Genomic DNA, 24,169 nt, shown 5'->3' with positions numbered 1-24,169 from the left:
TTTCAACTCCTCTATAAGATTATCTTCAGTCTCCTGCGCTCCAAAGAATAGAGTCCTAGCCTGTCAGTCTCTCCCTATACTCAATCACTCAAATCCTTGCAACATCTTTGCAGGTCTTTTATATACTCTTTCCAGATTAATGACTTCTTTTCTATAGCAGGGGACCTAAACTGAACACAATACACCAACATCTTGTACTACTGCACCATGATCTTCCAATTTTTATACTCAATGCCCTGATCAATGAAGGCCCACACGCCAAAAGCCTTCTTTGCCACCCTTTCTACCTGCGCCTCCACTTTCAGGACACCATGTACTTGAACACTAAGGTTAATCTGTTCTACAATATACCCAAGGCCTTTCCATTCACTGTGTAGGTTTCTCATAGATTTGACTTTCCAATATCCAACATCTTGTACTTACCCAAATTAAACTGCCTGTACATTTGCCATTCTGCAGCACACTTACTCAGCTGATGAAGATTTCCCTGTAATTTTTGATAATCTTTTAAACTATGCTACAAATTCTAGTGTCTTCTGCACATCAATCAACCATGTCCTGTGTAATTTTATCCAAATTGATGATAATAAATCAAAAATAATAATAGGACCAGTACCAACCCCTAAGATACAGTAACAGTGATGGGCTTCCAGTCTGAGAACCAAACCTCAGCCAAGTGTACGTACAATTAGCCAGCTGTCCTTAGATTCTATGTGACTTAACCTTCCGAACAGCCCACTGTTGTGAATGTTATCAAAGATCTTGCTCAAGTTCATGTAGACCACACCTATCACTTGACTCTAATTGTCCTTCTTGAAAGGAATGTATTTATGGAAAATATTTTGTTCAGTGAAATTTTGTAAATTGAAAAGGTTGGGCAGAATGTATTATAGGAAATTATCTACAATACGTAGACAAGCTTACAAGAGGAGAGACTGTACTTGATCTGGTATTGGGAAATAAACCTGGTCAGGTGTCAGGTCTCTCAGTGGGAGAGCATTTTGGAGATAGTGATCACAATTCTATCTCCTTTACCGTAGCATTGGAGAGGGATAGGAACAGACAAGTTAGGGAAACATTTAATTGGAGTAAGGGGAAATATGAGGCTATCAGGCAGGAACTTGAAAGCATAAATTGGAAACATGTTCTCAGGGAAACATACGAAAGAAGTGTGCCAAATGTTAAGGGGATATTTGCGTGGGGTTCTGAGTAGTTACGTTCCATTGAGACCTGGAAAGGATGGTAGGGTACAAGATCCGTGGTGCACAAAGGCTGTTGTAAATCTAGACAAGAATTTATGAAAGATTCAAAAAACTAGGTAATGATAGGAATCTGGAAGATTATAAGGCTAGCAGGAAGGAGCTTAAGAATGAAATCAGGAGAGCTAGAAGGGGCCACGAGAAGGCCTTGGTGGACAGGATTAAGGAAAACCCCAAGGCATTCTTGAGCAAGAGGATAAGATTTGAGAGAATAGAACCAATCAAGTGTGACAGTGGAAAAGTGTGTATGGAACCAGAGGAAATAGCAGAAGTACTTAATGAATACTTTGCTTCAGTATTCACTACAGAAAAGGATCTTGGAGTTTGTATGGATGACATACAGTGGACTGAATAGCTTGAGCATGTAGATATTAAGGAAAAGGATGTGCTGGAGCTTTTGGAAAGCATCAAGTTGGATAAGTCAACAGGATCAGATGGGATATGCACCAGGTTACTGTGGGAAGTGAGGGAGGAGATTGCTGAGCCTCTGGCAATGATCTTTGCATTATCAATGAGGATGGGAGAGGTTCCAGAGGATTGGAGGGTTGTGGATGTTGTTCCATTGTTCAAGAAAGGGAGTAGGGAAAGCCCAGGAAATTATAGGCCAATGAGTCTTACTTTGGTGGTTGGTAAGTTGATGGAGAAGATCCTGACATGCAGGATTAATGAACATTTGGAGAAATATAATATGATTAGGAATTGTCAGCATGGCTTTGTCAAGGGCAGGTCATGCCTTATGAGTCTGATTGAATTTTTTGAGGATGTGACTAAACACATTGATGAAGGTAGAGCAGTAGATGTAGTGTATATGGATTTTAGCAAGGCATTTGATAAAGTACCCTATGCAAGGCTTACTGAGAAAGTAAGGTGGCATAGGATGCAAGGGGACATTGATTTGTGGATCCAGAACTGGTTTGCCCACAGAAGGCAAAGTGTGTTGTAGACAGGTCATATTCTGCATAGAGGCCAGTGACCAGTGGTGTGCCTCGGGGATCTGTTCTGGGGCCCCTACTCTTTGTGGTTTTTATAAATGACCTGGATGAGGAAGTGGAGGGATGGGTTAGTAAATTTGCTGATGACACAAAGGTTGGGGGTGTTGTGGATAGTGTGGAGGGGTGTCAGAGGTTACAGAGGGACATTGTTAGGATGCAAAACTGGGCTTATAAGTGGCAGACGGCGTTCAACCCTGATAAGCGTGAGGTGGTTCATTGTGGTAAGTCAAATATGATGACAGAATATAGTATTAATGGTAAGACTATTGGCAGTGTGGAGGATCAGAGGGATCTTGGGGTCTGAGTCCATAGGATGCCCAAATCTACTGGGCAGGTTGACTCTGTAGTTAAGAAGGCATACGGTGCATTGGCCTTCATCAATCATGGGATTGAGTTTAAGAGCTGAGAGGTAATGCTCCATTATATAGGACCCTAGTCAGATCCCACTTGGAGTACTGTGCTTAGTTCTGGTCGCCTCACTACAGGAATGACGTGGAAACTATAGAAAGGGTGTAGAGGAGATTTACAAGGATGTTGCCTGGATTGGGGAGCATGCCTTATGAGAATAGGTTGAGTGAACTTGGCCTTTCCTCCTTGGAGCAACAGAGAATGAGAGGTGACCTGATAGAGGTGTACAAGATGATGAGAGGCATTGATCGTGTGGATAGTCAGAGGCTTTTCCCCAGGGCTGAAATGGCTAGCATGAGAGGGCATAGTTTTAAGGTGCTTGGAAGTAGGTACAGAGGAGATGTCGGGGGTAAGTTTTTTACGCAGAGAGTGGTGAGTGCGTGGAATGGGCTGTCGACAGCGGTGGTGAAATCAGAAATGATAGGGTCTTTTAAGAGACTCCTGGATGGCTACATGGAGCTTAGAAAAATAGAGGGCTATGGGTAAAGCCTAGGTAGTTCTAAGGTAGGGACCTGTTTGGCACAGGCTTGTGCGCCAAAGGACCTGTATTGTGCTGTATGTTTTATATGTTTTTTACAATGTATTCCCAGGAATGGTGAGCAATGTCATGATCAATGATAACAGTATAAATTGTGATTCATTCATGAGTTAGAACATACTAAATATAGAACATTACACACCCGAACAGGCCCTTAACCCCCAATGTCTGCACTGAATATGATGATGAATTGAACAAATTCTCTTCTGCCTGTACATGATACCTAAACAATGCCACTTATTTCCCTCCTGTATCATGTAGCAGAATTCTTGAGCTACATAGATTGTATGAAGGGCTTCTTCCATTGTTACCAAAATTAGCTTAGAAAAAGCAAAATAGAATATATTCAGAAGCTTGTCTAAACACAGAGGTTCATGGAGTTATGCAGCACGGATACAGGTCCTTTGGCCTACTTGTCCATACCAGCCAAGGTGCCTTATCTAAGCTAGTCCCCTTTGCCAGCATGAGGCCAATAACCTTCTAAACCTTTCCATTCGGATCTTTTAAAAGTTGTCATTGTACCAGCCTGAAGCACTTCCACATAAAGGAGCTCCTTGGTCACTAAGGAATTCAAGCCAAATTACTTGACCCATTAATAAAGAAAAAGATGTTTTTAAAGTGATTAGACTATGGACTAGGCAGCAGGGAAGAGTTGAGGTGACTTAGGGGTGCAACAGCATAGAGGTTCTTGGACCACTAACCAAAGACTTGGATGAATGATCTGGAAACCGAGTTCAGAGCCTACCTGCAAATGGGGAAAATCGATATGGTCAAGTACATACCCTGCGGGGATGAGGCATAGAAACACGGAGGAATACAGCACAGAAACATGCCCTTTGGCCCAACTGGTCCATGCAGACCACAGCATCCTCACTACTTGTCCCAGTTGCTTGCATTTAGTTTATAACCCTCCAAGCCCTCCCCTTTGTGTACCTAACCTCCAATAACTTCCCTACATCTGATGTCAAGCTTACGAGCCTATAGTTCGAAGAGCTGTAGGATGAGCCCTGGTATATCCTTGAGCAATGGAGCAAGATTAGCTAGCCTCCAGCCTTCTGGAACTTCACTAGTGGCTGATGATGAAGCAAATATCTCTGCAATTTCTTCCCTGGCCTTCCATGCAGTCTGGGGATGCAGTTTGTTAACCCCTGTGGATTTGTCCACCATAAACTTCGTCTGCAAAAATATTCCTATTTGTAATGTGCAAATGTTCCAAGACCTCACACCTTATTACCCTCTTTTCTTTGGCATCCACAATATTCTCCTTAGTAAAGCAAAAGGAAAAATAGACATTAGAAATCTTAGCCATTTCCTCTATCTCAACACATTGGTGTCCCTAAGTCTTTAAGAAGACTTAGTTTCTCCCTAGTCACCCTTTTACTGTTAATAAAGCAGAAGTACCTCTTAGGATTATCTTTAACTCTGCCTGCTAAATCCATCTCAAATCCCTATTTGTTCTCTTGATTTTTTTCTCTTAAACCTGGTCTTAAACTTACTATATTCATCCATATCCAGCTGCTGAAAAGCAATGCACACTTCTTTCATTTTCCTTACTAGAGCCTTGAGATCTCCCATGTTGTAGGCTTGATTGCAACATTTAAGAGAAGTTTGGATAAGTATATGGAAGGTTATGATCCAAATGTGGGTTGATGGGATGAGGCAGAATAACAGTGCAGCATGGAGTAGAATGGTCTGTCTCTGTACAGTAGTGCTCTTTTAATGTATGACACTATGACTTCATGACTTTGTACTCTTTGCCTATTGCGTGTAGGTGTGAACAATCTAGTTTAAATATCTCTGGTGGCAAAAACGATTTTCCCAACTAGTATGTTGGTTCCCTTTTAGTCATTTAAGAGAAACTTGGATAGGTATGTGAATGGGAGGGATATGGAGGGTTATGGCTGCGTGCATGTTGATGGGACTAGGCAGATTTATAGTTTGGCATGGGTTGGAGAGTCTGTTTATGTGCTGTAGTGTGCTATAACTAAGTGTAATGTTGAAACATAGAAACATAGAAAATAGGTGCGGGAGTAGGCCATTCAGCCCTTCGAGCCTGCACCGCCATTCAGTATGATCATGGCTGATCATACAATTCAGAATCCTGTACCTGCTTTCTCTCCATACCCCCTGTTCCCTTTAGCCACAAGGGCCATATCTAACTCCCTCTTAAATATAGCCAATGAACCAGCCTCAACTATTTCCTGTTGCAGAGAATTCCACAGATTCACCACTCTCTGTGTGAAGAAGTTTCTCCTCATCTCGGTCCCGAAAGGCTTCCCCTTTATCCTTAATCTGTGACCCCTCGTTCTGGACTTCCCCAACATCGGATACAATCTTCCTGCATCTAGCCTGTCCAATCCCTTTAGAATTTTATACGTTTCAATAAGATCCCCCCTCAATCTTCTAAATTCCAGTGAGTATAAGCCTAGTTGATCCAGTCTTGCTTCATATGAAAGTCCTGCCATCCCAGGAGTCAATCTGGTGAACCTTCTCTGTACTCCCTCTATGGCAAGAATGTTGAGATACTGATCAACATTTTGTATGCAGCAGTGATGGGCATACACAAAATATCACTCCATCTTCCGGTTGACTGAGGTTAACTCTCATTGTTATACAATCCGCAAGGTTTATGTACCAGCTGTGTACACATTGGCTTGATCTGTTAACATTATTGTTCGATAAAAATGGCTCTTAATCGGACTGACAGCTAGACCGTGAACAGTCAGCTCTTTCCTCATGGTGAGATCTTGTTGCAGTGTTCCAGTCTTGTGCCTTCCACAAACACATAAAATCAATTCTGTTTACATGCCAAGCTCAATGTCTTACCAATAAAGTTCCTGTTTTTACTTAGTAATTTGAGGTCCTTAATAACCTTAATACACAGCAGTGCTTGTACTGCTGCTTTTGTGCATAGTCATTGGATTTGTTGCCTGCTGCCATGGGAAATGCACATCTAAGGAAAATAATAGTGATTGAAGTTTGCTGTAATATTAACAATCAACCAACTACCATCTCACGAACCCTGTCAGAACCCTATGGATTGAGCTTACTTTATTTAGAGGAACAATCTGTCGACGTATACTCAGAATTGTCAGCGATAAGAGGCAAGTGCTAATTTATAACATCTAGCACAAAGCCCAGCATTCAATGCTTGCATGACTCAAATCAACATCTCCGTAGATTCTTTAGCTACAGTGCCTGGCAGTAAGCCATTCTGTGAAGTGGATGGAGATCTTGCTTAAGTAATGTCTCACACATGCTGGACCCGATTCAGGGATCTTCATGAAAGAATCTTCTTTTGAATTTTTAAAAAAAAATTTTGGAGTTATGACAGAAAGGACTAGATAGGGTGGATGTAGAGAGGATGTTTCCTATGGTGGGGGTATCCAGGACTAGATGGCACAGCCTCAAAATGGAGGGGTGACCCTTCAGAACAGAGGTAAGGAGGGATTTTTTTAGCTAATGAGTAGGAAATCTGTAGAATGCTCTGTACAGACTGCAGTGGAGGCCAAGTCCATGGGTATATTTAAGGTGGAAGTTGTTTGTTTCCTGATCGGTCAGGGCATCAAAGGATATGGTGAGAAGGCAGGCGTATGCGGTTAAGTGGATTCTGGGATCAGCTATGATGGAATGGCAGAGCAGACTTGATGAGCTGAATAGCCTAATTCTACTCTTTAGCCTTATGGTCTAGTGGAACTGCATACAGAACAGGAAGAGGTCATTTTGCTCTCACCGTTCCCTGGAATGGTTTATTGGAAGAGCAGCCAATTAATTTCATTCCTTTGGGGGGAACTAACAACAAAGACTCTGCAGTGTGTCCCTGTGGTGCCCAATCATGCTAATGGAACCTGGGCTTTGAAGTGGCATTGAGAACTATTGACCTTATCGATGATAAATTAGACTTTGTTTATTTTTTATTTAGAAATACAGCATGGAATGTACTCTTTCAGCCTGTCGTGCCACGCCTCCCAGCAACCCTTGTTTAACCCTTGCCTAATCATGGGACAATTTACAATGACAATTAACCTACCAACTGGTATGTCTTTGGAAAGTGGGCAGAAAGTGGAGTGTCTGGAGAAATCTCACTCATGCCCCAGGGAGGATGTACAGACTCCTTAAAGACTTTACAATGACGTTGGAATTGAACTCTGAACTCCAATGCCCGAGCTGTAATACCCATATCGTTGTTCTAGATATTACCAGTCCAGTCATCTTTCACTTAGTACCAGAGTCAGGATGTCTGCAGCTTCTTAATTAATCATAGCAAAGAAAGATACGTAGGTATCTTATTTGCATTCCAACTGTACTTATTTTAGCATACCCATTGGAGCATTGACATCCTGTGGGGACATGAACCTACACTTCAGCAGAATTAATTTGAAATATTTTAAATTATGAAGAGCATATTAGCTAAGGAATGAGGAAATGTTGAGGATCCTCTGAGAGAACTGTGAAGTGTTCAAAAGATATTCATTTACAAATTGCTGGTAAGGACAGCATTTATTTTCCATCCTTCATTGCTCTTGAGGACCACAGACACATGAGATTCTGCAGGTGCTTGAAATCTTGAGCAACACCCAACGTACTGCTGAGGCTCCTGTAATGTCCTTATGAGGGTTCTTGGCCTAAAACGTTGACTGTTTATTCCCTTCCATTTTTGCTGCTGAATTCTTCCAGCAATTTGTATGTGTTGTTCTTGAGAACATAAGAACATAAGAAATAGGAGCAGGAGTCGGCCATCTGGTCCGTCAAGCCTGCTCTGCCATTCGATGAGATCATGGCTGATCTGGCCATGGACTCATCTCCACCTAATTGCCCATAAACCTTAATTCCCCTACTATGTAATAAAATAAGGTATTGGTGCTGGTCTTTTTGAACCGCTGTGGTCCTTTTAATGAAGCTATTTATACTGTGGCATTGGGTAGGGAGTTTCAATGCAATGAGAAGGAAGGAGAGTGATATGTCTGCAAGCCAAGACTGGAACCTTTAGGGTCATGAATTTGAAAGATTGTGGATTGATAATTTAATGGCTTGTGAGTTATTAGCCCCTTCTGACATTTAATCTATTTTACTCTAAATCACAGCCCATTTCAGTTGACAGCAGAAAAAAAATGGACTGTAAATTTCTTTGCATGATTCCTTTGCTAATTCTTTTTGGCCTGTTTGTTTAGTTTGCTCTTCCGTCTATGATACTGCTAGTTTTATATGCCAATTTCATAAAATTATCCTATATTTGGTGCTCAGCACCTGACTTTGTTTTCTATCTGCTGAGAAGCCTTTGCAGAATCATTCAGTGAAACTTGGTGGGTTCCTCCAGCAGAAAGCTTATGATAGCAGCAGAAGATTCAAGTCAAGCAAAGAGCCTTTTGTGATTGGTAAAGTTTGGCTGAGGTGCTGGGCGAAGTGGAAATAGAGATCAAGGTTGGACTTTCATTCCTCAGATAGAAGATTACATGTTTCATTTCTCAAGTGTGGCTCATAGTCTGGCCTTGGGTGACTTTAATTCAATAGCATGTCTTCACGCTTGTACCTTACAATGCCATCAGGCTGGTTGGCCTTTTGCACTCAGTGTCTGGAATGTGTTTTATTGAAAGAGATTCTCTGTGTGCTTTCATGGAAATGCAGAACCATGCCATGTTAATTGCATCATGTAGCGAGGGCTCTCTAATTTTAGCTGGTAGCAGCTGTTCTTAATTTTAGATTACCTCATCGCTGGATGCATCCAGTGAATCCGAGCATGCTTAATGATCTGATTTGGACCCTTACTGCAAAATAGAGATTGATTTTTCTTGGGCACCTTAGATGTCGGATGAGAATCATTCGGCAGGATTGCTTGCTGCTAAGGAAGTGCTGCCAGTTTTTTTTTCCATTTGTTGCTCCAGATGGACAAGGAAGCAACCACTTCTAGTGCTCAGTTCGCCCTGTGTAATACTGCTACAAGTCCGAGCGCAACAGCAGCAAAATCGGCTCGCAATATATTTATATGGAACAACCCTTTTATAATAGCTTTGTGTATTAATATGGCTATCAAGATGTCATGATGAACAGTATTTTCTAAGTAATTAAGCTGGGTTCCTAAACAGGATGACCTCTACTTTGATGACAATGGAGCAGTGAATGAAGCAACTCTGCCATATGGAGTTACTGACTGAGGTGGGGCTGTGGCTTTATGACTTGACAAGAGCTGATTTAAGTCAGACTTTTACCAGATAGGGAGAGATTAAAATTCCTCATTTGTGGTGTCCTCAGGCTATACAACCATCTTTAACAGCAGAGTGCATTTGTTGGGTGAAATGAAGAAATGCCGATGAGTTCAGTTTCCAGATTATCCAGGTGAAAGGATACAGCTCTGAAGGAGTATTATTTGTTTGGGAAGCTCTCCTCTGAATGAGAGGGCTTGGAGTCAATTTGTTAGCAGAAAGGTTAGAAAACTAGATGAGTAATCCACACATTTGTACTGGTGATTTAGAGAAGTTGGGGGAAGTTGCATTATAGTATTTGGGGATTTAAGTTCAATACGCTGGAATAAGAAGCAGGTGTCTTTATGAAAGATGTTGTAACTACAGGAGTAATGTATAACATGCAGTGGAAGGAAATTGGCCTGCTCTGTCCTATATGTGAGTATGTGAGTGACCCTAAATTCTCCTCTGAAATAAACTATTAATAGGGATTAAGACACCACTAACAGTTGAGAACTGACAAACTAGTCTGTTACTGAATAAAAAGAAAATAATCCAACATGGATACAGGGAAACTCTTCCATTTATTGGTTGGTCTAAGTGATAATGACAAGGTCATCACAATGGGACAGCAAGTACTTGGAAACTTCATCATCTATAGGCTTTTTTTAAAGTTGCATACTGTCCTGACTGAGAAATATATTGTTATTCTAATATTGCCACTCAGTCTGAAATCTGAAGTCCTTATCCTCCAGCATCGTATGACTACCTTTACCAGAAGGACTGCAGCAATTCAAGAAAGTTACTCACCAGTATCTGTTGACTTATTTAGATTACTGAGATACAGCATGGAATCGGTCTTTCCCACCTTTTGAGCCATTTGGCTCAGCAATCCTCTGATTTAATACAATTTACAGTGACCAATTAACCTACCAACTGGTAGATCTTTGGACTGTGGGAGGAAACCAGAGCACCTGGAGGAAAGCCACGTGGTCATGGGAAGAACGTACAAATTCCTTACAGACAGCGGCAGGAATTGAACCCTAGTCACCTGTACTCTAAAGAGTTGTGCTAATCACTACGCTACCGCATCACCCTGAAGGCATTTAGCGATGGAAGATGAACACTGACATTGCCAAGAAAAGTCGCTTCTTGGTACTTCAATACTCTGCAGTTTGAAGGAATATACTAATGGAGAGAAGGTGAGATGATATCTTGTAAGGAGGAAATAGAGAGAAATTGGGGCAAAACGAGAAAGAATAATGAGAAGTGATGCATCCATCCTAGAACAGGTGTAGAATGGATGGACTGTTTGGGCTCTATCTATGACGTAATTTCTGTCTAAAGAAATTACAAGCAAAGATCCAACCAAATCTTGTCGGATCTAGGGAAGAAAGAAAGAGTTAAAAGTTTGGCATGTATCCACACTTCCTTAGTTTCCATGGCAACTTTATTTTAGTCTCCTGCATTAAATGGAGTCTCCTCAGCCATGCTCAGCATGTCTCTACACGTCGAGAAAGCAACAGATCATCTCTTTGGTTCTCCTTCTTTAGGCTGAGGTGAAGAAAGCACAAAGCATTAAACTGTCAAATCTGGAACTCCGGGGACAGTATGTGACAGTGAGGCAAGATGTGGGCTTTCTTTCTTGCGGTTGAGCTTGTCATATGTTTAACATTCCAAGGCACTTGCTTCTACGTGTCAAATGAAATTTAGGTTAGTGAAATTACAGTTAATGAGTTCTGCACAAACCTTCAGCAAAACAAGTAAGGCTAAAATTGGCTTGTGTGCAAATGATAAACAGTTAAGTATTTTTCTTTCTCAACTGAGTTTTTACATCATTCGTAGCCATTTTAGTAATGATTAAAATGCATTATCTGTCAAATCAGTCAGATTTGAGTCAGATCAATCAGATTCCACTGAGGAAGCCTAACAAGCTGCTCACAAAAATACTATTGCATATTTATATTGTTATCTAAGAGAAGCCTCTTGAAGATGTGGATGGTGATTTGATGATGTTGTTACAGGGGAATAATTACTAAGTGCTGGTTTCATTGGGAAGTTTGGTGGCTGGGGTTTGGGAAAGAAACTCAATCCTTTACACTAAATTATCACCCTTGCTGTAGCACTAATATGAGGGAGAACCTTTCCATAAAAGAAACATGAATTTTCATTTTCTACTTAGTTTAAATGAGTGCAAATTAAATTTCTAACATATACTTTATTGCTGAGAACATACAAAGAAAGGATTGTGACCCTTGTGGTCAAAAAACTATCAGCCAGTGTATTTAAGGAATGTTACGAAAATTATGGTACTTAGTATTATAAGCCACTAATATAAACACCCTTTTGAAATGTGTATTTATGAATACTTAGCTGCAATCAGAACCATTACATCTTTGGTCCGTCACTTTCATTGAGAAAACGGTGCTCCTAAGTATTTGAATACCAAATAGGGTAACTCGAAACTAGCTTGAACTGCGTTCATTACGAGGGAAATCACTGCATTTTCAATCAAAACGTATGAATATGCGTGGGGCGAAAATAATCTGTAACCCGACTCCCCTTATTGATTTTACCACAGAAGCCAATGGAATATACGAGTCTAGTGTTGAGCTACCAGCCACAGTTTGGAAACGTTGCATCAGGGACATGCATGGAAATCCTGTTACTCTAGCTGAGGAATTGAACTTTGAATACATAAATCCGGAACTTAAATAAAATAAAGCTCAGCTGAGTAATTGTGACCATGAAACTGCTGTTTGTTATAAATAAAATCTGCTTCACTAATGACCTTTGGGGAAGGAAAAATGTTGTCCTTGCACGATCTCTCTTCACTGTCTCCCCGGTCCAGAGACCATTAGCGAAGAACAACAGCTGCCAGCATTGCCAGTGATGTTTGAGTATAAAAAAATGTCAGAGATCATTACTGATCCCTGAAGCCAAAACATTGCAAATTAAAAACAATTCTTTGCTCAAGTAATCCCTCCTTTTGCTACCTGTCTAATGCCACCAGGTGAGAAGCTGCCAATTGTCTAGAAAGCCATTTTGATAAACAGATCAATAAATATAGCAAGCTAATAGCCTTAATAGTTCAAGTATTATCAGGTTCTATGTCAGGGATCACACCACAAAGATCTAGGCTGGTCTTCCAATGCTTGAACTGAGGGAAGTGTTGCTCTGTTGAAGGTATGGTCTTCCAGAGTGAAATTTAAAAGAAAATGTGCTGTCAGATGTGAAATATGTTGTGGCCTTGTTCAGAAGTAAAGGGCATTTTTAGATTTCAGGGCAGTAATTATCCCCCAAGCAACATTACAGATGATTTGGTCATCAGTTACTGTACGCTATATTTTCTTCATTATAACAGACACCATGCTTCAAAAAACATCCTGCATGAAATGCACTGTACGAATGTAAATCTCCTTAATTTGCTCATAATTCATCTAAATGAGAACAGAAAAAAACTAAAGGAAGCTACCTTACAAGAAGAATGTGGAGGCTTTGGAGAGGTTGAGGAAGAGGTTCACCAGGATGTTGCCTGTATCGAAAGTATTTTTCTAAAAGAGGGGCTCTTTCCTGTTGGATGTCGGTAAATGGTGGAAGTCATCAAGGATTGATGTTAGGACAGCTTCTTTTCTCATTATGTGTCAATGTCTTGGATGATGGAATTGATGTCTTTGTGGCCGAGTTTGCAGGTGGTATGAAGATAGGTGGAGGGGCAGGTAGCGTTGAGGAAGCGAGGAGTCCATAAGAAGGACTTGGGCAGATTGGGAGAATGGGCAAAGAAGTGGCAGATGGAATACAGTAGGGAAGGGTATGGGCACCCACTTCGGTAGAAGGTATACAGCTGTAAACTATTTAATAAATGGGGAGCAAAATTTGAAAATCTGAGGTGCAAGGGGACTTGAGAGTCTTAGTGCAGGATTCCCTAAACATTAGCTTACAGGTTGAATTGATAGTAAGGAAGGCAGAAGCAATGTTGGCATTTATTTTGAGAGGACTAGAATTCAAAAGTAGGATGTAATGCTGAGGTTTTATAAGGAATTGGTTAGATCACACGAGGAATATGATGAGCAGTTTTCAGCCCCTTATTTAAGAAATGATGTGCTGGCATGACGCAGGTTCAGAGGAGGTTCACAACAACAATCTCAGGAGTGAAAGGGTTAACTTATGAGGAGCATCACTCCTGTACTCGCTGGAGTTTAGAAGAATGAGGGCGGGGGTGAGGGGGAATCTCACTGAAAACTGTAAAATTTGAAAAGCATTGAGGGGAGGATGTTTCCCACAGTGGGGGAATCTAGGACTGGAGATCACAACCTCAAAATACAAGGACTGTGCTTTAGAACAGATCAGAGGAATTTCTTTAGCCAGAGGATGGTGAATCTGTGGAATTCATTGCCATGGATGGCTGTGGAGGCAAAATCATTGAGTATATCTACTCAGTGGTTGATCAGGGTGTCAAAGGTTATGGAGAGAAGGCAGGAGAATGGGGTTAAGAGGGATAATAAATCATCTGTGATAGTAGACCCAATGGACCAGATGGCCTAATACTGTTCCTATGTCTTATGGTATTAGTTACAAGGAGAGGTTCAACAAACTTGGATTGTTTCCTTTGGTGCATGTGAGGTTGCGGGCCAGCCTGCCTGAATTCCTGAGCACTATGAGGGGTATAAGTAGCCATTCTTTGATGAACAGCAGATGCTGTTTCATTGGCTCTTCATTCAACCCTGGAACATCTGCACAGCAATGATCCATACATCAGGATGCTCTTTATCCACTACAACTCTGCGTTCAATACCATCATCCCATCAATAATATCAATAAGCTTCAAGACCATTGCATTTGCAATTGGATCCTCGATTTCCTCACCTACAGACCCTGTCAGTTCAGACTAGCAATGACAAGTTTGCTGAAGACATCATTGTCATAGGCTGAATCGAGGGTGGTGATGGATCAGCATATGGGAGGGAGACTGAAAATCTGCCTGACTGGTGCACAACAACTACCTGGTACTCAATGTTAGCAAGACCAAGGAACAGATTATGGACTTAAGGAAGAGGTAATCAGGGATCCGTGAGCCAGTCTTCAGCAGGGGAACAGAGTTGGAGAGGTTCTGCAGCTCGGTGTTATCGTTTCAGGGGATCTGTCTGGGGCTCAGTGCGTCGTGCAAGTATGAAGAAAGCACAGCTGCATCTCTTCTTCCTTCAGTGTTTGCCAAGGTTCGGCATGACATTTCAAACTTTGACAGACTTCTGGAGATGTGTCGTGTGTTGACTGATTACATCATGGCTTGAAAGGGAAACAGAAGTATCCTTGAATGGAAAATCCTGCAAAAAGTAATGGATATGTCCTAGTCCATCACGGGTTAATCCGTCCCACCATTGAGTGCACCTACACAGAGCATTGTCACAGGAAAGAAGCATCCATCATCAGGGACTCCTACCACCCAGGCCATGCTCTCTTCTCACTGCTGCCATCAGGAAGAAGTTACAGGAGCCTCAGGACTCACACCACCAGGTTCAAGAACAGTTGTTACCCCTCAACTATCAGGCTCTTGAACCAGTGGGCAAAACTTCACTCGTCTCTCCACTCAAATGTTCCCACAACCTATGGACTCACTTTCAAGGACTTTTAGTCTCATGTTCTTGATATCTGTTGCTTGCTCACCTATTAAATAATTAATCAATTAATTATTTATTTTGTATTTGGATATTGTTTGTTTGTCCGTCCTGTTGTGTGGGGTCTGTTTTTGATTTGATTATGTTTCTTGGATTACTGAATATGTCTGCAAGAAAATGTATATCAGGGTTGTATATGATGATAATCATATGATAATCAATTTTCTTTGAACTTTTGATATAGTGTAGATAATCAGTCTTTTTCCTATAACTGACATTCTAAAAACTAGCAGGCACGCATTTAAGGTGAGAGAGTAGAAGCTTAATGCAGATTTGTAAGGACTTTTTTTTTACATAGAGTGATAGGTGCCTAGAACTTGCAGCCAGAGAAGATAGTGGAAACAATTACAGTAATAACATTTAAGAGACATTTAGAGAGAGACATGAGCAGGCAGGGGTTTGAGAGAGATGGACCATATGCAAACCAATGGGATTGGTTTAAATTGGCATTCTTGTCTGCACCAACATTGTGGGCTGAATGGCCAGTCTCTTCATTATACTGCTCTATGTTCAACGTTGTGTGTTAAGACTGAGATGTCTCTAGCTGTGTTGCAGGACATTCACCAAGTCAGTTTAAAGGAATACCACAGAAGTCAAAATTCTGGCTCCCTTAACTCCCAATGAGTGAATTTTGCATGGCAGGTCAGTCTTCCTGGAGCAGCAGTTCCCACCCTTTTTTTTAATGCCATGGAGTAATACCATTAAGAAGACATCCATGGACCCGACCCCAGGTGCTGCATCCAATAAAAGTTGTTAGTGTTCAGCTATTTAGCTCAATGCTTTGGGACTGGGAATTGAAGAATTTAACTGTGGGAAATATTTCTTATACAGTGACCATTCAGTCCATCCAAATGTCATTTTAGAGCAATCTCAGTTCCAGTCACCCTGTTTCCTTCCCCCTGTAAGCAGTTCTCTGGTTCAGCACTTGGACATCAGTCTTTGTGTGATCTTGAGAAATGAGCTGGTTGAAGCTACGTCTGAAGGCAGGCAAACACCAGGCCCATGCTTAGAGTTCGTCATGAAAGCTACAGGTAAGGACACCCTAAGAATGTATAATTTATATATGTTTGGATTTTGACAGCTGCTGAGGTAAACATAGCAGCTGAGAGACGTTTATTAACAAAATACATTCTCAACACAGTGGAACACATGCTGGGGTAAGATGGGGCAAAAGAATTGTAGGTGCTCGAGGTTTGAAAACTCTCAGTTAGGAACTGGAGTAGGGCCAAGGACAGCAGACACAAGATGCTGGAGGATCTCTGCAGGCCAAGCAACATCTATGGAAAAGAGTAAGCAGTCGATGTTTCGGCCCAAGACCCTCCATCAGATCCTGAAACATCGACCGTTTACTCTTTCCCATAGATGTTGCTTGAACTGCTCAGTTCCTCCAGCAACTTGTATGAGTTGCTTTGGATTTCCAGCATCTGCAAATTTTCTCATGTTTGAGATTAAATTTAGGTGTATCAGTGCTACACTTTGTACAGTAAAGTTTGAGTGTAACCATTAATTTAATTGTTGTGTAATTTTTCTTTGAATTGCATTCCCTAAGAGCTCAATCAAAAAGAGTGCTGTCTCCTTTTGATTACACCACTCTGTTGCTCAAACCTTAATCCTATTTGTGTTCAAATATTTTGTGCTGGCCTTCAAATCACATGGAGTGACCACAGACATACAGTATATGAGTCAAATTAAATTAATAAACTGTTAGATGATTGTTGCAGAGCTACATTCAATGGAAATTTCACTATTTTTAATATATGAGTGACCATAGGAATTCTTGTTACTATGAATCCAAAGACTTACAGAATTTAAAATTCTGTATTAAAGTCAGGATGAAAGTTTGCAAAATGTGGTTATCAACGTTGGGTTTTGAAAATGTTTGCTTTTTATCCAAGTTCATTTGAACTACAAAATGTCTGCTATGTTCTTTTCAAAATCTAAAATGGCACCTACCATCCGTGACCTATTTTATAGCCCATTATTGATTAATGACTTGAAAAGATAGCTAATTATCACAGTAGTTAGACTATTTTATGTGATTATTGGATGATACTGAATGATAGTGAGGCCTCTGCAGGTCAAGGTCGACCGTGGATGTTGCGTTCTAACTGTCTAGATATGCAAGCATAGGCAGTACAGTACATTATGGAGAGCAAGCTGTTGCCCATGTAGCAAGCTCCCCCTCTCCACACATCTGAGAAGCCTAAAGGAATGGCAGAGACCAAAACAGTTCAGCACTAGCAGCATTACAGGAGTTGCCAGTCAGCATTGAATTCAATGTAGGATTGCCTTTTTCTGTGGGGTTTACTCCCAAAGCCTTCCTTGTAAGCGGGTATGGCCACAGGCTGCGGAGGTTTGAGATCAGGGTTTTCCTTCTCCTGGATGAGCTGCCAACCACGGCTGATGGGCCCCATCTGCCCGAAGTGACTGTTTTTAAGGCACCAGTAACCTATCTTTGCCCCTTCTCCTGTCAGTAGAAACTATTCCGCTGGGCTTGACAGCTACGTCACACGTGAAGGCCAGGAGCTGGACTTGGTTGTCAGAGGCTGTTTGAGGTGCACGCCTTTGGGAGTATTTAATGAGTGTTGTGAACTTATCGCCTCTATCAGCCCCAGCTGTAGCAGCCTTATGTAACCATGGATGATAATGAAATAACATCGAATGTTCTTTACAGCACATTACAGCACAGTATAGGTCCTTCGGCCCAAAATGTTGTACCGATCTTTTAACCTACTCTAAATCAATGTAACTCTACATAGCCTTGCATTTTCTATCATTGATGTGCCTACCTAAGAGTTTCTTAAATACCCCTAATGTGTCTGTCTCTACCACCCGATGTAAAGCATAAATCTTACACAGGAAAATTTTCATCTTGCTGCAAACTATGGTGGCATTCTGCTAAAATCTAATTCTGCTACCACTTGAAATTGCTTCCCACAACCCTTAATTCACAGAGCAGATTTTATTGGCTGTCCATGCTTTGGAGCCCAGCGGTGATTGAGACGGATGTATTTAAATGAAATCAACTTCAAAGTTTGTGACATCAGTGCATTGCAATCAGCCCTAACCCTGAAATGCCCCTTTAGAACATAGAGCTCCACAGCACATTACAGGCCCTTCGGCCCACAATGTTGTGCCGACCATGTAACCTACTCTACAAACTGCCTAGAATTTCCCTACCCCGTAGCCCTCTATTTTTCTAAGCTCCATGTACCTATCTTAGAGTCTCTTAAAATACCCTATTGTATCTGCCTCCACCACCATCACTGGCAGTGCATTCCACACCCCTCCCCACTCTCTGTGTGAAGAACTTACCACTGACAGCACCCTTGTATCTACTTCCAAGTATCTTATAAACTGTGCCCCCTCGTGTTAGCCGTTTCAGTCCTGGGGGAAAGTCTCTGGCTAGCCACACGATCAATGCCTCTCATCATTTTATGTACTTCTATCAAGTCACCTGTCATCCTCTGTTGCTCCAAGAAGCCAGAGGTGAGCAGAGCATTGCTTGTTGACGATGCAGTAACTGATCCTAGCAGTTTTTAAATGAAGTCCAGAGACACATAAAAACCATCAGAATTGAAATCAATAATTTAAAAATAAACTGTATTTTCTTAATATGGTAAAGTTAACCAAACCATAGAAGCGGGCAATTGAAAACATTTCAATAAAGCAATATAATTTTGGACATAAAAGTTGTACTGTACAGAAATAGGAGCTTTGACCCTTGTGGCATCACTGCTCATCCTGGATGTCTGACTCCTGGACTCTTTATTGTTTGTAGATATCAATGAATGCCAGCTCCAAGGCGTGTGTCTGCATGGAGAATGTCTGAATACCCAGGGCAGCTACAGGTGCACGTGTAAACATGGCTTTGTTCCTGGTTCTTCGCAGACTGCCTGTGTTCGTAAGTACTCGTTACCCAGACTACCAGTAGTCCTGAATTCCTTGAACTGAACTGTACTGTCCTCATTGAGCGTGGGTTGGAGCGATTCTTAAAAGGTTACCTATTTCTCACCCCTCACCGAAAGATTACGATCCGTTCGTGAATGACTAAAGTGCAGAAATTCATCAGACATCTTTGAAACGAACAGTTTGGTGGGTGTTGTTTGGTTTTCATGAGGGAGGGAGAGATTCAAGTTGGCAGGGTTAAAGGAGAATGTTATTGGGCCACAAGCTGTCAGCAACGTGAATTGTGGGGCTGTGTTTATACAGCCATTCCTTGTTACAATCTTGAACAAGATAAATTTTATAGCATTGGTATTATTATAACAGCCTTCCAGAGCATTGTTCCACACTTCCTGTCCTATTTATGCCTGTTCAAAAGAAAGTAAAAGCTACACACTATCACAGGTTGTGAAGCCAGAGACAAAATAAAACTTGATTTACCTCACTTTGTCCTAAACATTTAGTTAAATAAGAAGTTAACTACGGTATATCACTGAACTATACCCTGGAGTTTATGGTTCATGAGGAGGGTACTTTGCTAATTGTTTTCATGCTGTTCAGCTCCAAGCCCTGATCCATGCAGGTTATGACAGATTCAGGTATTCTTCAAACATGATGAAGGCTTTTCCCAGCTCTCCTCACTCTGAGAAAAAAAACCTTTCCTCAACTTCTCTCAAATCCTCTACATCTATTCCCCTTTTTGCCTCAATTGGATCTTGCATTTAATTGAAAATAGTCCTTTTTGTTCATCAAGCCCCAGTCTTCTCCATTTTCTATGCCTTGACTAAATCTCTTCTGAGCCTCTTCTGTTGTGAAGAAAGTGGCTTCAGTCAAGTGGATCTTAGCTCATCAAGAATGGAATCTGTAGTTGGAAAAGTCCTCATACATTGTATTTCCTCTACATAAATTCAAGTGCTACCACCATATATACCACTATATAATCCTTCCTATAAATTGGTGAACACTGCTCCAGTTTTAGGGTTTACTGGCATGATCTTCTGGGTCACATATTATGTGTCATGGCACTGAAAGAATGTATTTCAAATACTTTCTTGACTACTTCCAACTCCCTGTCCTGCTTTGGTCAGAGGTCTGTGGATAGACAAGATTCCCTTGTTCCCATACACTTCTTAACTTTTCTACCATTTACATGTATTCCGTTGACTTGTATTTCTCTCCTCACCTTATACTTCTCTGGATTGGCTCACTGTCCAACTCACCAGTCTATTGTTATCTTCTTATGTATAACCACCAGACAGCCAATAATTGCATTATTTCTAAATTCACTCTATTTCATAGAATCAAACAATTAGGGAATTGTTCAGAGTAGAAGGTGGCCATTTTGTCCTTGGAGCCTATAACCACGTCAGTCGCATGTTCTTTCCTATATTTGTGCATTAATTTTTCTCGCTGAACTAACCATTTTGTTTTTTCAAAGCTGCAATCAGAATCAGGTTTATTCTCACTGTCTTACATGATGTGCATTTACTGTTTGTGACAGCACTATAGTACAGACATAAAATTATTATAAACTACAAAATAAATAAACAGTGCAATAAAAAAGGAATGGTTCATGGACCATTCAGAAATCTGATGGTGGAGGAGAAGAAGCTGTTCCAAGATAATTGAGAGTGGGTGTTTAGGCCTCTGTACTAATCTTGTCAATTATAATAATGAGAAGAGAGTATGTCCTGGACTGTGACAATCTTTAGAGGTAGATGCCACCTTCTTGAAGCAATGTCTTTTGAGCTCTATCACGGGCACTAGCCTCAGATTATCCAGGACGTCTTCAAGGTGTGATGCCTCAAAGATGTGGCATCCATCATTAAGGACCCCATCACCCAGGACTTGCCCTCTTCTCATTGCTACCATTAAGAATGAAGTGCAGAAGCCTGAAGGCACAGACTCAACGATTCAAGGTCAGCTTCTTCCCCTCTGCCATTGGATTTCTGAATGGACAATGAAATGAATCCATAAACCTACCCCACTACTTTTTTATTTCTATATGTGCAATACTTTTAATTTAACTATTACACACACACACACACACACACACACACACACACACACACACACACACACGTTTTTTCTATTATGCATTGCATTGTATTGCTGTCGCAAAGACAACAAATTTCACAACACTTGCTGATGATATTAAACCTGATTCTGGTTTTGATTGCTCAGTGAAGTAGGGAGGTTGGTTGTGCTGGAGCTGGCTGAGTCTACAATCTCTGCAACCTCATGCGGTCTTTTGCATTACCAGGCCGTAATGCAGCCAGTCAGAATGCTTTCCAGTGTGTATCCATAGAAATTTTCATTAGTCTTTGGTTCCTTAAACTTCCAACAAAGTAGAACTGTTAGCATGCCGCTTAATGATTGTATCAATGTGCTAGGCCCAGGATAGATCCTCTGAGATATTGACATCCAGGAACTTGAAGCTATTCACCCTTTCCATTCCCCAATGAGGGGGATATGCCTTCTCCAGAATTTCTCTACCTGAAGTCCACATTTGAGCCTTTTGTCTTACTAACTTTGAGTGTGCAGTATTGCAATACCACTCAACCAGTCCAATGATCTCACTCCTGTATGTCTCCTTATCACCATCTGCTTACATCTCTGTTAAGGCAACAAAGCCCTGATTGTGATATCCTTTCTTAGATTTTTTTCCCCTCATGTCCCTCCTGATTCTTTTACCAGTCACCTTCTACCTGGTGCAAAATTCCTTCAACAATAAAATTAATTTCATTTTCCAAGTTCTTCTGAAGTAGATGAAGGTTGAGTGTAGTCTTCAGTTTTCTTCATCTCCCACATTGTTCTGAGGCCAGTCGTGTCTTTGTTCTCTCTGCTATTTGATCAGCACACCAAGTCATTCCTTGTGAACCTGAAAATCTGCCTGTGTCAAGCATGAATGCACACAACATCTAAGGGATCACTGTCTGAGACAGAGAATAAAGAAACATCACCTCATGGCTGACCCCTCATTCTGAGACTAGTCCCATATTTCTGTGTTTTCCAGCCTTTGGAAACCACTGCTTACTTTTCATTCTGTCTCCAAAGAACAATCCTTTCATTCCATGAATCAGTCTTGTAGATCTTTGCTGCATTGTCTCCAGGAAGATGGCCCAATGGATCTTTGGTGGTGTGCTCGATCACAGTAAACATATAGTCACATGAAAATGTACGGGGTCAAGCAAAGGTACTATTGGCTTCTTTAAACATCTTTTTTATGATCATATGTCACTGCTGGACATTAAAAACTTCAAGTACTGCTGGTCTACCTCATCCGTAAGTTACTTCTTGGTGGAGGAGCTGGACTTGGTGCAGATCATGTTGCTGCCTGCTCCAGAAAGCCCTCAGGGTCGATGTGCAAAGGTGGTTTGAAGGCTAACAACGAGTGATTGTCTTAGTCATTTTTCCTGTGAAATCAAGATCTTTTTGGATATTGGTAATGTGGTAAGCTACAAGGCCAGTTCACTGGTGGGATTGACAATGGGGAAGCTGTGTGGCCCCAGGTGCAGCACGGACAAGGCCTTATGCTGCAGTGTGACCGGTTTGCAGCCGGTCATATTCTGTGCCCAGAGGCAGTGTGGTGTGGCATCCATGCTGGTGTCTGTGCTGCCCTCTAGTGTTCACTTGGTGGAAGACAAGCTTGATTGTGTTTGTGTGCAGGATTGCTCTTGGCCAGCAACATTCATGGACTCAGAGACTTGGGCTCTCCACTTTTTAGTGTGACTATATGTTTACTGCTATCTTTTTGTGCTATATGTGCTTTGTGCTGTGTATGACTGTTGGTACTTCGTTTTGCATCTTGGCCCCGGAACAACGCTGTTTCTTTTCACTGTATTCCTGGGTATTCAGGAACGGTTGAATGACAGTTAAACTTGAATTTGAAGTTGAAGCCCACATGCAATACTCCAAATGAGTTCTCATTCAAAGATCTGTAAAATGTCCGCAAGGAACTTCCTTATACCCCAGAGTCTTTTCAATAAATTTCTATGAGCAAAATGCTTTGCTAAATTTTTCACTGTTAATATACGTATTTATATTTTTCTTACTGATTTCTCATTCATTAACAAATACATTCTTATAGCTGATGATCTGTGAGAAAATAGCAGGACGTGCACTTTACTCTTCCCATTTAGTCAATGCGTTTCACACCTGCCACAACATTGTATGATCAGTGGAAGCAAGGGAAGATGAGTTTCTTCTTCTTCCACCTTCAGATATTCTTGTTGCTTAAACATTTTCAGGAAGGTTCTCATTTTTGTCAGACGAATGTGGGCATAAAGCAATGACTTTCAGAACTTCAAAGGTCCAGAAGTTTCATATTGTATTGCTCTCCACCACACAGTATCATTAATGTTTGAGAGTGGAACATAATTTGAAACATTGATATTATAATTCAGTTGTTGGTTTATGATTATAACTCAATTATGAAATGCTCTCACACTAGCGGGCTATGAATTGAAAATAAGTTCTACATTTTAACAATTGCATATATAAAATTCCACTATCTCTTTAAAGAAAAGGTAAGTGGTAACTTTTCTTGCTATGGGTGTTGGTAAAAGCACACTGTTGTTCCCGATGATTTAACACCAATCCTTGGCTTGAGCAACGTCATGCAAATTCTTCCCAGTGCCAGTTACGTGGACTGCGGTTTCTGTTGACCATTTGCACTTACCATATCGCCACAATTTTTTTTTATTTTGGAGGTACAGCATGGTAGCAGGCCCTTTCGACCCGTCAGGCCTGTGCTGCCCATCTACACCCATGTGACCAATTAACCTGCTAACCCATACATCTTTGGAAATCAGAGCTCCCCGAGGAAGCATACACAGGCACAGGGAGAATGTGCAAACTCCTTGCAGAGAAGGGTGGGAATTGAACCTGGGTTGCTGGTGATGTAATAGCGCTACCCTCACAACTGTGCTACCGTGCCACCCCAAAAGGAAACAAACTGCTGAGTAATTCTCTCCAAGGGCTGAAGCAAAAAAGAAAATTACAAAAATTCCTCCTCCTTATTCTATAAAAAAAATGAGGACGACGAGTCTCAATCAAAATGAATTGACTGGTTTCAAAATTAGTTCTGAGGCAAATCTCATCTGCTGACCCTGCTGAAAGGCATTTCCTCAGAATGCTTGTCATGGTGGTTAAGATGCTAGATGAACGGTCC

The 24,169-nt window shown here is 41.2% G+C and overlaps 1 protein-coding gene across 3 annotated transcripts in view; it reads left to right on the top strand.

Annotated features, from left to right (window-relative positions):
- The window catches only part of ltbp1 (latent transforming growth factor beta binding protein 1), a 416,523-nt gene that overhangs the window by 204,028 nt on the left and 188,326 nt on the right, over nt 1-24,169 (top strand). For all 3 annotated transcript variants that reach the window (XM_059985624.1, XM_059985626.1, XM_059985625.1), the window contains exon 10: nt 18,833-18,955. In XM_059985624.1, the coding sequence (XP_059841607.1) occupies nt 18,833-18,955 (123 nt within the window). The remainder of the gene's footprint in view (nt 1-18,832; nt 18,956-24,169) is intronic.

The sequence above is a fragment of the Hypanus sabinus genome, chromosome 12, assembly GCF_030144855.1.
Source record: "Hypanus sabinus isolate sHypSab1 chromosome 12, sHypSab1.hap1, whole genome shotgun sequence".
Lineage (NCBI taxonomy): Eukaryota > Metazoa > Chordata > Chondrichthyes > Myliobatiformes > Dasyatidae > Hypanus > Hypanus sabinus.
The sequence above is the reverse complement of the archived record's forward strand: the minus strand, read 5'-3'. Positions and strand labels throughout refer to the sequence as shown.